General features: G+C 47.0%; 1 protein-coding gene and 1 non-coding gene across 2 annotated transcripts; both read right to left on the bottom strand.

Moving 5' to 3' along the window:
• Positions 1 to 7391: 7391 nt before the first annotated feature.
• Positions 7392 to 7498, bottom strand: LOC125618014. Its single transcript, XR_007349222.1, has one exon. It is a non-coding gene; the product is annotated as a U6 spliceosomal RNA (small nuclear RNA).
• A 1767-nt stretch (positions 7499 to 9265) lies between these two features.
• Positions 9266 to 11978, bottom strand: Hps6 (HPS6 biogenesis of lysosomal organelles complex 2 subunit 3). Its single transcript, XM_015494695.2, has one exon. It carries the CDS (start codon positions 11806 to 11808, stop codon positions 9388 to 9390), a length of 2421 nt encoding a protein of 806 aa, XP_015350181.1. The 5' UTR covers positions 11809 to 11978; the 3' UTR covers positions 9266 to 9387.
• Positions 11979 to 14661: the final 2683 nt, after the last annotated feature.

Genomic DNA, 14661 nt, shown 5'->3' with positions numbered 1-14661 from the left:
CCAGGATCATATGCAATTTGTTGCTGCTGATCCTCATAAGGTCCCTTTCCTAACAACATATCTAGATTTCTCTGAGGATAACCAGCTGCTGCATTTCGCCTAGCCGTCTCCTTGCAAAATTCCTCATTGGCAACCTTCCATAACAGGTATTGTCCTCCATTTAGCACAGCTTTACACATATTAGCCCAATCTGCTGGCGTCATGTTCAAGTTGTTAATGGATTCGACCATGCTTACAGTGAAGGGTGCTTGAGGACCATAGGTTGTTACAGCCTCTTTTAGCTGCTTCACTGTTTTGAAATTTAAAACTTGGTAAAATCGCTGCCCTCCTGCCTCAAATACAGGGCATGTTAATATTTGAGATCTTGTCTCAGGATCCCAACTATCAACTGCGGGGGTTGGGGACCTCCCAGCATATGGAGGTGGCCTTGTTAGTTGGACACTTACGTCCTCTGGTGATAGAAAGGTGTTAGTAGCAGTCTCCTGTTGTAACTTTCCCCCTGATGGCTTTTTCTGTTTTACACTTTCTTTCTCTGTCTGACTAGCTTGAGAGGCCTTCTCTTTTACTTGAATCTTTTCCTCTGTCTGACTAACTTGAGAGACCTTCTCTTTTACTTGAATCATTATGTCTTCTTCTTCCTCTACCATTGTCTGAACTGAAGGCTTTGGACTAAGCAAACAAGATATGAACGTCCACAATGGCAATGTGCCAACTGGCAGAGTCCCTGGGCTTTTCTTTTCTATTCTTTTTAAATCTTCACCATGATGGTTCCATTGTGATATATTTAACAACTCCTCCTTAAAAAGCCATGGGCTACATTTTTGTATTGTATCAACGTATGCCCTGATTGTTCTTGATTTTACTGAGATGCCTCCTTCCTCTAACAATTTACTTAACACTCTTTCAGTTTGTTTTTTACTAATTTCTGATCCCGTATTTCTACTATAATACAACCCAACAAGATAACGCCTAACAAAACTGAAACAGAGTGAAACAAAATTGGAACAACACAAAATCATTATAATAGCCTCCTGAAATGTCCATCCGTCCTTTTTCCCTATCTGTTCCTCAGATGTGAGCGGTTTTTCTTCCATCTTACACATCTCCAGGGACAGGCAACTTAAAACAAAAGTGAAACAAAATAACAAAAGAGGAATCTTAAAATGGCTACCCATCCTCTTGCCCTGCCCTCAGGGGCGAGCAGTTTCACTTACCCTCAGTCGCTCCCCGTGCGGCCCACCAAATGCCGCAGTCTGGCTGGGCACAATCAGGAGCCACTTGTCAAAAGAAACTAACTTTATTTTTAGAACCACACACGCCAAACAAAACAGCCTCTCAGGAAAAACCCTCAGAGCCTCAACTGCCACCACCGGCTTTCCACAAGCCTCTCTCTCCCACACAAGCTTCTCCCCACCTCCCACAATCCTCCTGCTCTTGAGGCCGATTGGCTGGGTCACGTGGGCGGAGCCAAAAAAGTGCCCCAATGAGCAGCTCCGTGGTCTGAAAGGGCAGGGAAACAGCCCAATGAGCATCACTGCAGAGGAGCCAATCAGCTAGATGTTGCTGGGGTCGCTGTGAGCCAATCATCAGCCGGCAGCTGGAAGTTTGCTGGGGCCCCTTCGGCTGTGGCTCTCAACACTCTCTTTTGTTTTCTTGAATTTTTTTTCTCAGCTGTCCCCACTTGCATGACCCCTTGGATCTAGTTCAAAAAAAACTACTCAGAGAAAGACAGATTGACTGTAGTTTCTCTTCCTGGTGTTCACTCATGTGAAGCACATACACCTTCTTTGTATTAAGTATCTAACTACTGAAAATTAAGGAGTTGAGTCAGGCACAGTGGTGCACATCTGTAATGCCAGTGACTTGGAAGGCTGAGGCAGGAGGATGGCAGGTTTGAGGCCAGTCTCAATAATGTAGCAAGTACTTAAGCAACTGAGAAAGACCGTGTCTCAAAATAAAAAAATAAAAGGACTGGGGCTGTAGCTCAGTGGTAAAACACTGTTGAGTCCAATTCCCAGTACCAAAAAAAGATAAAAAGGTCAGGATTTGATAATAGACAAAGCTATCAAAAGTGAGAACCATTCAGGGCTTAGTGGTGCATGCCTGTAATCCCAGCAGCTCTCTCAGAGGCTGAGGCAGGAGGATCATGAGTTCAAAGCCAGCCCCAGCAACAGGGAGGTGCTAAGCTACTCAGTGAGACTCTGTCTCTCAATAAAATACAAAATAGGGCTGGGGATGTGGCTCAGTGGTTGAGTACCCCTGAGTTCAATCCCCAGTATCAAAAAAAAAAAAAAGAAAGAAAGAAAGAAAGAAAGAAAGAAAGAAAGAAAGAAAGAAAGAAAGAAAAAGTGAAAAACGTGGAGTCAAGAATTCATTCTCAGCTCTGGTTAAATTTCTCCTGGAAGCAACTAGGAAGATGTACATTCTATAACAACTTATTTCCTTTATTGGTGACACCACAAATATTTAGGAAATCTAATCAGTCTTCTGTGCTCTTTCTGACTTCCCCTCAAACCTCTCTACACTGGAACTGTTCTCATCTCCTCTTTCAAAGCAGCCCTTCCCTCAAACACAGCAAAGGATAGATAATGTCTTTCCCTTTCCCAACATTTACTACTTCCTACAGAACTCACTAGGATCTGACCAGTGTAGTAGAGAAGGGAACTGGTTACTGATTGTCTCCCTCCCCAATTACCAAACTCCTGATAAATCTCCTACCCCATATGAACCCTCCATTATCTCTGAAAGAGTTCTGAGAATGAGCCAATCTAGTCTTTGATGAGCAATCACCTAATTTTCCCTCTGGGCAACTATCTTAGATATCCTGGTCTAAGATATCCTGCCCCCAGCTTTGGCCCAGGGCCTAGTCTGCTTATCTCTGAGTTCCTCCTCAATTCTTGCCCTCAGTCTTCCCTTCTTTCTCCCCACTGTGACTTCTAGAACCCTATTCATCCCTCAACATCAAGGCTCTGCTCACCTCTTCTGGAGAAGACCTGCCCTGCAAATCTGAGGCTCCTGGTTATTCTTAGAACCTGCCTGGGGATGTTAAGGGTGAGGGAAATGCTTAGCTCTTCCCACTTTTCTCCAGAATTAAACAAAAATAATAGAAATTAAAAGGGCTGCATATCACCTTGGAATTTGGATGATTGCTAAATCCCAGGAAACTAAAACCAATATAAGACCTGAAGAGGGCTGGGATTGTGCCTCAGTGGTAGAGTGCTTGCCTGACATGTGTGAAGCACTGGGTTCGATTCTCAGCACCACATATACATAAATAAAATAAAGGTCCATTGACAACTTAAAGACCTGAAGAGTCTGCAGCACCAGAACCTCTAGAAGGTCCCAGAGGCTCAGGGAGGCCCAGAATGAGGTGGACTGTCCTCATTCACAGTGGAGGCCACCATCTCACTCCTGCTTCCTTAGCTTCTCATAATTCCTTCCCTTGCTGGGTGTGGTGGCCCACGCCTGTAATCCCAGCAACCCAGGAGGCTGAGACAGGAGGGTCCCAAGTTCAAAACCAGCCTCAGCAATGGCAAGGCGCTTAGCAACTCAATGAGACCCTGTCTCTAAATAAAATACAAAATAGGGCTGGGGATGTGGCTCAGTGGTTGAGTGCCCCTGAGTTCAATCCCCAGTACCAAAACAACAAACAAAAAAACCCCCTCCTTCCCTTGTCTTCTATTTCCTAGAAAAATAGAAACTTCTGGGAGATGTGAGCTAATCCAGCTGGTCTATGGGCTCTATATATTGGCTATAATTCTGGTGAGAGATCTCAGGGCGACACCCTTTTTGCTCCTTTCTCCCAACATTTACACTGAGAGCCTCCTCTGCTCCTCAGAGCAAACATGTTTTCTTGCCTTTCCCTCCCAGACCCTTGTCCCCATTCCAATTTATCTCCTCTCCTTCTCTGTTCCTGGTCCAGTTCCATCCTAGGCATCTCTGATTCCAACTCTCCTTGCCTTTGTTCTTGCTTGTGTCCTGTGTAGAGACCTCTGGAGCCAGGACGAGGCCTAAGCCCTCCCTTGGGGAATTAGGGGAGAAACAATGTTAAGTTTTTCTTTATAACTGGTGAGTGATTCTGTTCCCTCAGCCCTTACCTTATGGCTTGGTTCAGCCTCTTTTCCCACCTTAATTTTTGTTTACCAGCTAAGTTGTGGTCTCACACAATAATAATGCAGCTTATAGTTCAAATAGCCCACTAGCCTCGGAGTTGTGATTCTAAAAAAAAAATTATTGTGATGCTGGAGGTCAAATCTAGGTCTTCAGGAATGCTATCTATGCAAGGGCTCTGCCATTAAGCTCCCTCCCTAGCCCTCCCTTATTCAAGGGAGATTCACCTTCATTTCATATTTTGTGCATAATATAAGACTTTATTGATTTTTGAATAAGTCTTGACATTCTTGTATTTAAAATTCATAGAAAATGTGGCTGCATTGTGCCCTCCCAGGAAACTTCTGTGTCCTTGACTTCCTCCCCACTTTCAATTTTGGAGAAAAGAATCCAGGCAACTCAGGTTTCTTTTCTTCTAGATGACACTTTCTTAGTGCAAGATCTGGATCCCTTCCCCTTTTCATGGTTCTGCTTCCTGAACTCTCTTCTGACTTTTCTGTGTCCTCAGAGAACCTTGATTTACTTACTACCTCTAGAGACTTCCTCTGTCCTTGCTTGAGAAGGGTAGTAATTGCATGTTTAATGAGCTGGCAGTGTCAAGAGTGAACACCAGGGGGAGCCTGTGCCTAAGAAGAGGCTGAGATGGCCCTGGACAATCATGGAGCCACTCTGAGGATTTTTGAGGCCTTCCAACACCACTACACTCACTCCCACCCTGATGAAGTAAGTGTGACAAGCATTCCAGTGTGAGGTGGCTCCCTATGGAGTTGGGAATCTAGAGCTGCCTCCATGCCTAACTGTTCCTCTTTTTTCCTTATCACAGGTCAGTGTGAACCAAACTCTTGTGCAACTGTATAATGTGGAACACTTCCTAAGGATAGGTTCCCTGAGGATCAGAGTCAATGTGAGGATCAATCTTTTAGTGCTTGACTTCAACTACAATTTCCAGTAGTTTCTGATGCCCATTCTTTCCCTGGATCTCTGTTCATTCAGGCTTTCCCATTCCTTTTTCTCTCCTAGTTTGGGGATGTGGGTCCCTGGGTAGTACCAGTTACGTTCCTTTCTTCTACCCCAACTCCCAAGAATGGTCCTGACTCAGTGGCTTTTCTGCCCCCACCACTGCTCTAGGTGGCTTCTTTCTTTCTTTCTTTCTTTCTTTCTCTCTCTCTCTCTCTCTCTCTTTTTTTTTTTTTGGTACTGGGGATTGAAGTTAGGCACTCAACCACTAAGCCACATCCCCAGTCCTATTTTGTATTTTATTTAGAGACAGGGTCTCATTGAGTTGCTTAGCACTTTGCTTTTGCAGAGGCTGGCTTTGAAACTGCCATCCTCCTGCCCCAGCCTCCTGAGGTCCTGGGATTATAGGCATCCGCCATCCCGCCTGTCTGACCTGTTTCTTTTTTCAGATCCATCTACCTTCTATCAGTTTCAGGTTTAGATCAACCAAACAATCAGTCTATCTATGGTTAAAAGGGAGGAAATCCTAAAAATCTATAAAGCCCAGAGCCTATTCCCTTTTTCTCACCCAGGCGGTAGGAATCAGTCAGATCCACATTAACTGAACCTATAATAAACTTGGCCTTGTGATACAGGTTGAGGTTACAAAAATACAAATAACCATGTTCTTGGCCCTCAAGGAACTTGAATGCTAATTAGGAAGACAAACAAATAACTAGATGATCTCAATATCAAAGAAGAAAGGCTGGAAAGAAGACTGGAAAGAAAGGCAGGACTAGACACAAAGGAAGGAATACCCTTATAGGAGTTTGCCCTCTAATTTGAATACTGAAGTAGATTCTGATCTTAGTCCTATTTGCTGTTTAAATACTCTGGGTGTTAGAGTTTAAGTGTCTCCCAAATCTCACATGTGAGACAATGCAAGACAGTTTAGAGGTGAAATGATTCAGTTATGAGAGCCTTAACATAATCAGTAAATTAATCTCCTAATAGGGATTAACTGAGTGGCAGGTAGGGTGTGGCTGGAGGAGGGGAGTCCATGGGGGTGTGCCCTTGGGGTTTATATTTTGTCCTGGAGGAGATCTCTCTCTCTCTCTGCTGCTTGGTGTGATGTCTTGAGCTGCATTTCTTCACCACACTCTTCTACCATGATGTTCAGCCTCACTTTTAGCCCTTAGGAATGGAGTTGGCCATCTCTGAACTGAGACTTCTGAAACTGTGAGCCCCCAAATAAACTTTTCCTCCTCTAATTGTTCTTGTCAGGTCCTATGACTCTAAGCAGCAGTAAAAAACTGACTAAAACACTGGGTAATCAAGGTTAGACTTGAGGATATAGAAATATCAATTAGAAAGCTACTAAAATTCTCAGTGACATTTAGGCAGAAGGATGGGTTGGGGTTTGGGAGGAGAGCAGGAGTTGTCCTTGTTACTTTTTTTTCAGGCCACAGGTGGAAGAAGGGGTGGGGCTCTGACCTCTGACCCTTGTAGGATGGTAGAGAAGGGAAAAGAGTCTATGAGTTTCCTGGGTAGGTGACAGGGAGGACTGTAGGCAGGCCTGAGGGCAGGAAAGCATTCTCAGTTGTACCCCACCTCTGAGCTCCATGAGGTTCTCCATGTGAACCTACTTTCTTTTGTACAGGGACCTTGGATCTGAAGTCTTGCCCACTACTAAAAAAATTTTTTGTTGTTGTTGTTCTGGGGATTGAACTCAGGGCACTCAATCACTGAGCCACATCCCCAGTGGGTTTTTTTGTATTTTATTTAGAGAGAGGGTCTCATTGAGTTGCTTAGGGTCTCGCTAAGTTGCTGAGGTTGTCTTTAAATTCATGATCCTTCTGACTTAGCCTCCTTAAGCCAATGGGACCACTCAAAAGTTGTAGCCCCAGAATGCCACCCTTTTCTCAGGTACCCAAGGTCAAGGACCTCAGTTCCTAGATTTTGCATTCCATAGGCTCCAACATCTTTTTTTTTTTTAATCCACTTTATTTTTAGGCAACCTACCTGACATGTTTTCTCTCTTTCTTTCTTTCTTTCTTTCTTTCTTTCTTTCTTTCTTTCTTTCTTTCTTTCTTTCTTTCTTTCTTTCTTTCTCTCCTTTCTTTCAGACAGAGAGAGAGAGAGAGAGAGAGAGAGAGAATTTTAATGTTTATTTTTTAGTTTTCAGCAGACACAACATCTTTGTATGTGGTGCTGAAGATTGAACCCGGGCCGCACGCATGCCAGACGAGCGTGCTACCGCTTGAGCCACATCCCCAGCCCTGACATGTTTTCTTAAAAAACAGGGGCCTCCACTCCAAATAAATCACAGTCAAAATAAATGAACTAAAAATATGGAATGCTTCATGAATCTGTGTGTCATCCCCGCATAGACGCCATGCTAATCTTCTCTGTATTGTTCCAGTTTTAGTATATGTGCTGCTGAAGTGAGCACAAGTCCCAACATCTTGTCCTGGGATCCACCCTTCAACCAAAGACCTCAGACTTGGGATCTCTATCTACCTATTCAGACTTTCACTCAGGAAGACCACAATGAATCATCACTTTGATGGCCCTCTCACATGCTCCACCCAAACCCATTCAGACCATATTTGCAACCCTAGAGTTCTACAAAGTCCCAAGGTATGGTTTGGGATCATTGGCATCCTCCACACTGGAGGTGGAGGATGAGCAAGGACCAGCATAATCCAATATCAGCCTGTAAAGGTAGAATAAAAGCTACCAGCCATTTAAGGCCACCAGTTCCCCTCTGAGCTGCCAGGCTGGGCAGTGTCCATGCTGAGGCCTTGCTAATGGGTGACTCAGAGGAATTTCCTCAAAGAAAAGCTTGGCCCTTTCCCTATGCCCCCAGGGGCCCACTGAGTATAATTCTTTCTCCTCCTGGCACAGCAGGAGGCCCAAGACAAATATCAGGCTGAGAAGCAAACATATTTCAGTAGGATCATGAACAGGAAAACAGCTTCCAGCCTTGTGCCACCTTCAACTTCCCAGCTTCAAGACCAAGAAGAGGAGGAACCCCTCCCATACTAGGAAGGGGCTAGGTGACAGCTGAGGGAGAAGCAGCAGCTTTAAGGCTAATAGCTGAACTACAGGTGTTGGTAGACAGGCTAGCTTGAGTCCCAGGACAAGAGCCATTCAAGCCTTGGATAAGACCAAATTGTCATCCTAGGACTTCAGTGAGGCTAAGAAGCCATCTCAGATTTGGCCATACGGATGAGCCACCTTGGGACCTCCGCAAGGCTGGGGAAATAACAATAATCATGGGCAAGACTGTAGGGCTACTCCTCTCCCCCTGACAATCTAAAAAACCATCCACAGACCCATATGAACTTGAATCTACTGTTAAGCCCAGAATGAGGCAGAGCAGAATCTAAACTGTAGGTCCTAGCTGAGGACAAAGCTAAGTGGTAGTTGTTACCCTAGTCCCTGCCAGGGGCCTAGGATGATGTTGAGTGGCAGCATCCAGGGCCTACCCTAATCCAGAACTAGGCAGAGGGGTCACAGGTAGAAATGGACATAGGGTCAAGAAGTCTTTGGACATCTAGTCCAGACAAGTAGAAATCTGTGCTGCAGATGCTCTTATTTCTTGGTTTAAGGAGTCAGTGAAAATGTGGGGCCCTCCAAGTAGCTGTGCTCCCAGTGACTCATTATTGAGTCAGAGGGCTCTGAGGTAGCTCTCTGACTGTATCATATTTTCCTTAAAATCAGGGGCTGCTCATGGAATCCTGGGGGAAACAAGCGTGGGCTTAGGGCCCATCACAGTTCTTACTTGGAAGAGTCCCAGGGAAAAGAGGTGTAGCTCCGCAGAGTCCACTGTCTACCATGGGCTAGAGTCCAGTATTGATTCAGGGATGAGGAGCAGATTCAAGCCCAAAGAGGCCAGAGGTACTGGGCCATACAGTGAGGCAAGTCAAATGTGACAGCTGCTATTTTCTAGTTGACTTGCTTGGTCAAGTCATTCAGTCTTTCTAGATTCTATTTCTTCACCTGGAAAATAGGGATAATATCAGTACTTTTCTATCGAGGAAGAGGGATTATGTAAAGACCAGCAGAGTACCTGGCACATATAAAATACTCATAATGTCAATTATCTTCACAATTGAAAGTAGCTGCTTCGGTCAAGAGATCCAGATTCATCTGCTCCCTCTGTAACCCACAATCCTCTGAGACTCTCAGCTATTCAAAAAACACAAACTATGTATAAATTGGATATTTATATATATATATTTTAAAAATTGCTCCAGAAGACAGAAGAATATCGCACACACAGGTCCTACCCTGGCCCCCTCTAACTCCTAGGTACCCTACCCTGATCACCGTGTCCTACAAATGATTTCCCATGTCAGTCACACAGAGGCCCTGTCCAGATGGTACCCACACTTCCAGTCCTGGGTGATCTGATACCTGAAGGGTAGACATAGGTCCCCGAGGTGGGGTCGGGGGTGGAGTGCCTGGGTCCCATAGGATATCCTCATAAAGGCTTAGAACTGGGCCTGAGGGCCGTCCTTGAGCTCCAGTCTGCTCCAGCAGGGCTTTGAGCAAACCCACTGTGAGAGGGGGTTCTGACCCAGGCTCAGGAAATGGGGTAGGAGGTCCCACTTCATCTGGGAGATGTGTCTGCAGTAGAAGTAGGAGCTCATCTGGAGCTAGTTCTGGTGGGCACAGGCGGCAAAGGAGGGGGAGGTGAGCATCGAGCTGGCGGTGCTGGGCAAACTGGGCTAGAAGCAGTTTGAAGATCTCACTTCGAAGCAAGGGGCTGGAGGGGCCAAGGGCCAGGCCAGCCTCCAGAGCCCGCTCCCATTGCTCCTTTTGCACCAGCTGACTCACAGCTTGCAGCACAGCTTTGGGCCGCCCACTGCCCAAAAGCAGCTCCAGCTCCAATGTCTCAGGCCTGTTCCCCTCCTCACCTATCACTGCCAGGGCTCGGCGATACAAAGGCAGCCCAGGGCCTCCAGCCCCCCACCCTGGCCCACCCTGCTGCTGTGCCAGTTCCACAAATGGGGGTAGCCATCGTGGCTCCAGCTGGCAAAGGCATTGGCAAAGGAGTTCAAATGGGGGCAGTATTCCACTGGGTGTTTCCTTTCCAGCTGTTGTATCCCCTAGCACCTTCTTCCACACATCAGGGAGAGCTTGGGACCTCAGCCTGCCATTTCCATCTGGCTGGAGCTGCAGGGCCCGAAGAGTGGCACCCCAGGCTGCTGTAGGAAGGGCTTGGAAAATGGTGTTGAGCTGGACCAGCTGGTCTCCTGTTAACTCAGTCCTCAGCAGGCGTGCTACTTCGTGCTCTGCCAACTCAGTCCAGCCAGCCTCCTCATCATCCCCAGCCACCAGCTGGGTCTTGAGCTGCTCTAAACCCCTGTAATCCCTAAGCTCGGCCCTCAGTGTAGTCAACAGTGTAGATGGTGGCAGGTGGCCTTGGAGGATGGAGGCCAAGGCTTGAGGTGCTCGGAAGGTACTGTCGTGTCTCAGTTCCTCTGGGGTGAGCTGGGCACCCCGTAGGCTCCGACGCTGGTAGTATATACAGGCCTCCTCAAATACCAGGTCCTTGGCTGAAGGCAGCTCAAGGCCCTGGGGGGCTTCCCAACCTACACAAAACAGACCCAAGGCTGAAAGCATGCGAAGACCTCCTCCAATATCCATCTCTTCCTCATCCTTCACGCCAGGGGCTGGAGGTTCCAGCAAATATACTCTGTCTGTACTTAGAACCTTCCTTTCCAGCAGCTGCCCACTGCCCATGTCCAGCAATTCCAATGTGTTGCCCAGCACACAGGCCAGAGTGCCATGGAATATTCCCAGGGCTGCAGACCCCTCGGGGCCTGCAGGTGCCTCCTGCAAGGTGCCCACAGCACGAGTACCACCGTGGGACTGCACTAACCTCACAGTGCCCCTGAAATCAAGCAACAGAAGGCCTTGAGGAGCTGGGGCCCAGGTATGTACAGCCAATGGCTTTCTGGGGGACAGCAACCCAGGAAGGCCTCGGAGCAGGGTCCTGAAGTCCCAGGTGTCCCCTTGTCTGGGATTCAGGATTTTACTGTGAGAGAGGCCAAGGCATGGGGCAGACACTATCACTTTGCCCTTGCTTGGGCTCCAGATGAGCAGAATGTGGGCTACACCAGGCCAGGTGGTGGCAGTGGGCACTAGGAAGAGATCCTTGCGGGAGGCCAGCAGGCCAAAAGGAGGGCAGTGGTGCAGCAGGACGCGAGTGCGGCCCAGGTTTGTGCCTGCCTCCCCGCTGGGCTCCAGGGTCCTGACGCACACGCGATAGTTGAAAGCGGCTACAGGCCGTTCTATGGGGTCCTCAGTGCCAGACTGAAGCTCCTCGCACCACACCAGGCGGCCTCGGACAGCCGCTACGGCCACCACGCGGGCCTCACCGCCTGGACAGAGCTCGGTGCTCTGCAGCAGTCGCCAGCCAAGCTCCATCCCCGCTCCCCACACCTCGGTTATGCCACTTTCCCACACTAGGACCAGCGCCGGTCGCGCTGGCCAAGGCAGGAAGAAGGCGTCTAGCGGTGAAGGGTGGTCCTCGGGCCAGGCCCGCTCCAGTTCCGCGCCAGATCCACGTACGGCGACCAGCAGTTGCGGGGCTGGCGCCCCCGGGGGTCGCAGCAGCAGCAGGTGGCGGCCGTCTGGGCTGCAGCGGACTCGGACAGCTGGGTCCCCAGCTAGCAACTCCCGGAGCCGGGCCGCGCCGCTGAAGTTGCTAAGGTCTAAGAGCAGGCGCAGAGTCCCCGCACGCTTCATCTTGCCGCCGCGCCGTAGCACGTTAGGCCCCGCCACCCGGTGGAGCGAGGCCCGGCTCTCGGTGCGCGGTCCTCCGGGAAGTCGAAAGCCGGACTGAGACTTCCGTCCCGCGTGGATGAGGTGGGCCGAGGACAGGCCTGAGTGTAGACTCCACCCCGCCCCGCTAGGGGAGCTTCGGCTTTGCTCTAGTGCACGCCCGGCTGGCGCGACCCGCCCGCAGGGGGAGGAGCCTCCGCAGCTCCCAAAGGTTTCAACCTCTCACTTCTCAGGCCAGCTTCCCCTAGCCGCAGTGTAGCTCAGTCTAGTCCTGATTTGGGCTCCACTGAGCCCCTAAAAGCGTCCATCTCCTAAGGCTTTTCTTTTCTAAGCTTCGTTCTTTGAGTCCAGTTTACTCATTTATATTCATTCATATTCTCATTCTCTCTCTCTCTCTCTCTTCCCAGTACTAGGCATTGAGCCCACAGCCTCACCGAGTCTGGGCAAGCACTCTATATCACTGAGCTACATCCCCAACTACTCATTTATTTTTGAAAGTTTTATTGAGCACCTAATTTATGGCAGGCTTTGCGTGGTAGACCCTGAACAAAATAGAAAAACTTCAACCTCACCTGTAATCCTCAGCGGCTCAGGAGGCTAAGGCAGGAGGATCACAAGTTCAAAGCCAGCCTGAGCAATTCAGTGAGGCCCTAAACAACTTAGTGAGACCCTGTCTCAAAATGAAAAATAAAAAGGGCTGGGGATATGGCTAAATGGCTAAGTGCCCCTGGGTTCAATCCCTGGTACCAAACAAAAAACTTCAACCTCATGGAGATTGATAATCTAGTGGAAAATAATAATAGTTAATGTTTCCATAGTAGACATCATGGGACAGACCTGCTCCCATCCCTCGTTTTTGCAGATAAGGAAAATGAAGCACAGAGGTTAAGTAACTTTGATTAAGATTATATAGGTATTAGGCTGGGGATATAGCTTAGTTGGTAGAGTGCTTGTTTCATATGCACAAGGCCCTGGGTTCAATCCCTAGCTACCCACCCCCCCCTCAAAAAAAAAAACATTACACAGGTATTAAGCAGTAGAGGTGGGATTTCAGCCACAGGCATTCTGGCTCCAGATTTAGTGTGCCAAGCCATTTTACTCTATCAACCAAAACCAGGAATTTGCTAAGAAAACAACAACAACATATTTAGAGGCAGAATCTTTTTGTCATCTCTTCAGCAACACCCACAAATTTAGATTTTTAAATTCTTATATATTTTTTTTCAGTATTGGGGATTAAACCCAGGAACACTCTACTGAGTTACATTCCCAAACCCACCTTTTGAGACAAAGTCTTGCCCAGGCTGGCCTAGGACTTACAATCCTCCTGTCTCAGCCTTCCCAGTTGCTGGGTCTACAGGCTTGTGCCAGTGTGCCCTGCTTGACAACCTCCTTATTGAAAGTTTCTCCTGTGGGTTCCACTGCACATCTTTTACCTCTGGGTTTCTTCCTTTTTTTATATTGCACTATCTTTTTTTTTTTTTTTTTGGTACCAGGAATTGAATTCAGGGGTACTTGACCACTGAACCACGTCCCCAGCCCTACTTTGTATTTTATTTAGAGACAGGGTCTCACTGTGTTGCTTAGCACCTCACTTTTGTTGAGGCTGGTTTTGAATCCTCTATCCTCCTGCCTCAACCTCCTGAGTTACTGCGATTACAGGTGTGTGCCACCACATTAAACGTTAGCACCCTCCTTCCATTCCCCAATAACATTTTGATCTGTCTCTCTATCCTCTTTCCTTCCTTATGGCTTGATCCATTCCATGGAAGCCAACGACTCCAAAATATTTATCTATAGCACAGATATCTGTTGAGTTCCAATAAAGGGTATCTAAACGTCTACTAAATGTTTCTTCTTGGATGTCTCACACTTTAATCTCAACATATCCTAAACATCATCTTCCTGTCCCAAATTACTCCTCCTCCAGTTGCTTCTAGCTGCCATAGGATTTATTTCATTTTGTACCCTATCTTCATTTTTAGAGTAGAGTCTGGCAGAAAAACCTCAATTGATGTTTGCTGAAGGAATGAGTAAGCTTATGTGGGCACATGTTTGTGTGTGTGATATCATTTGGGAATCTTTTGGTTAAAAGTTACAGAAATAGCTCATGGCTATTTTAAGTTAAAGTACTATTAATTAGAAGAACATAAGGAACTTACAGCATCTGCTGAAGAAAGGAAGAACAGGATTGAACAATGAACAGTAATTAAGACACTCACTGAAGATCAAGAAATAGGAAGCATGATTGTTTTTCAGTGGGGACCATCTAATCAGGGTAATGTGGTCCTTGATGCTACATGACTTACATGCTGCACTAGAGGATAGAACCTGTTATGAATAAATTCTGATCATCCTTTCATCTCTGCATCACTTGATCAAAAGCCAAATTTCTTGGAGGCTATAGCTATTGGCCAAAATCAGATAATGTGCCTTCACTTAACTCTGACTGTTCAGGGCATGTTTTTCCATTTAGTCTAGCCTAAGAGTCCAAAGAATTCTGCAGAATAAGAAGGGAAGAGCTCTGCCAGATAACCAAACCAATATGACACAGGCCTTATTATTCTCATTTTTCAAATGAGGACACTAGGCACAGGGAGCTTAAGTAATTGTACAAAGTCATAGGGTTAGAAGGTAGCTGACCTAGGATCCATTTCTACAATGTTCCAGAGGTTGTGTGCTAAACTTAGTATATGATCTCCTAAATTTACCCTAGTGTGAATATGTATTGAATTTACTTCCTGACATAAGTGTGGGCAGTGTATTATGTTGCTTCACTCTCATACCTTCTCCCTTTCTTTTCTTCTCTCTTCTTCC

The sequence above is a fragment of the Marmota marmota genome, unplaced genomic scaffold (genome assembly GCF_001458135.2).
Source record: "Marmota marmota marmota unplaced genomic scaffold, marMar, whole genome shotgun sequence".
NCBI lineage: Eukaryota > Metazoa > Chordata > Mammalia > Rodentia > Sciuridae > Marmota > Marmota marmota.
The sequence above is the reverse complement of the archived record's forward strand: the minus strand, read 5'-3'. Positions and strand labels throughout refer to the sequence as shown.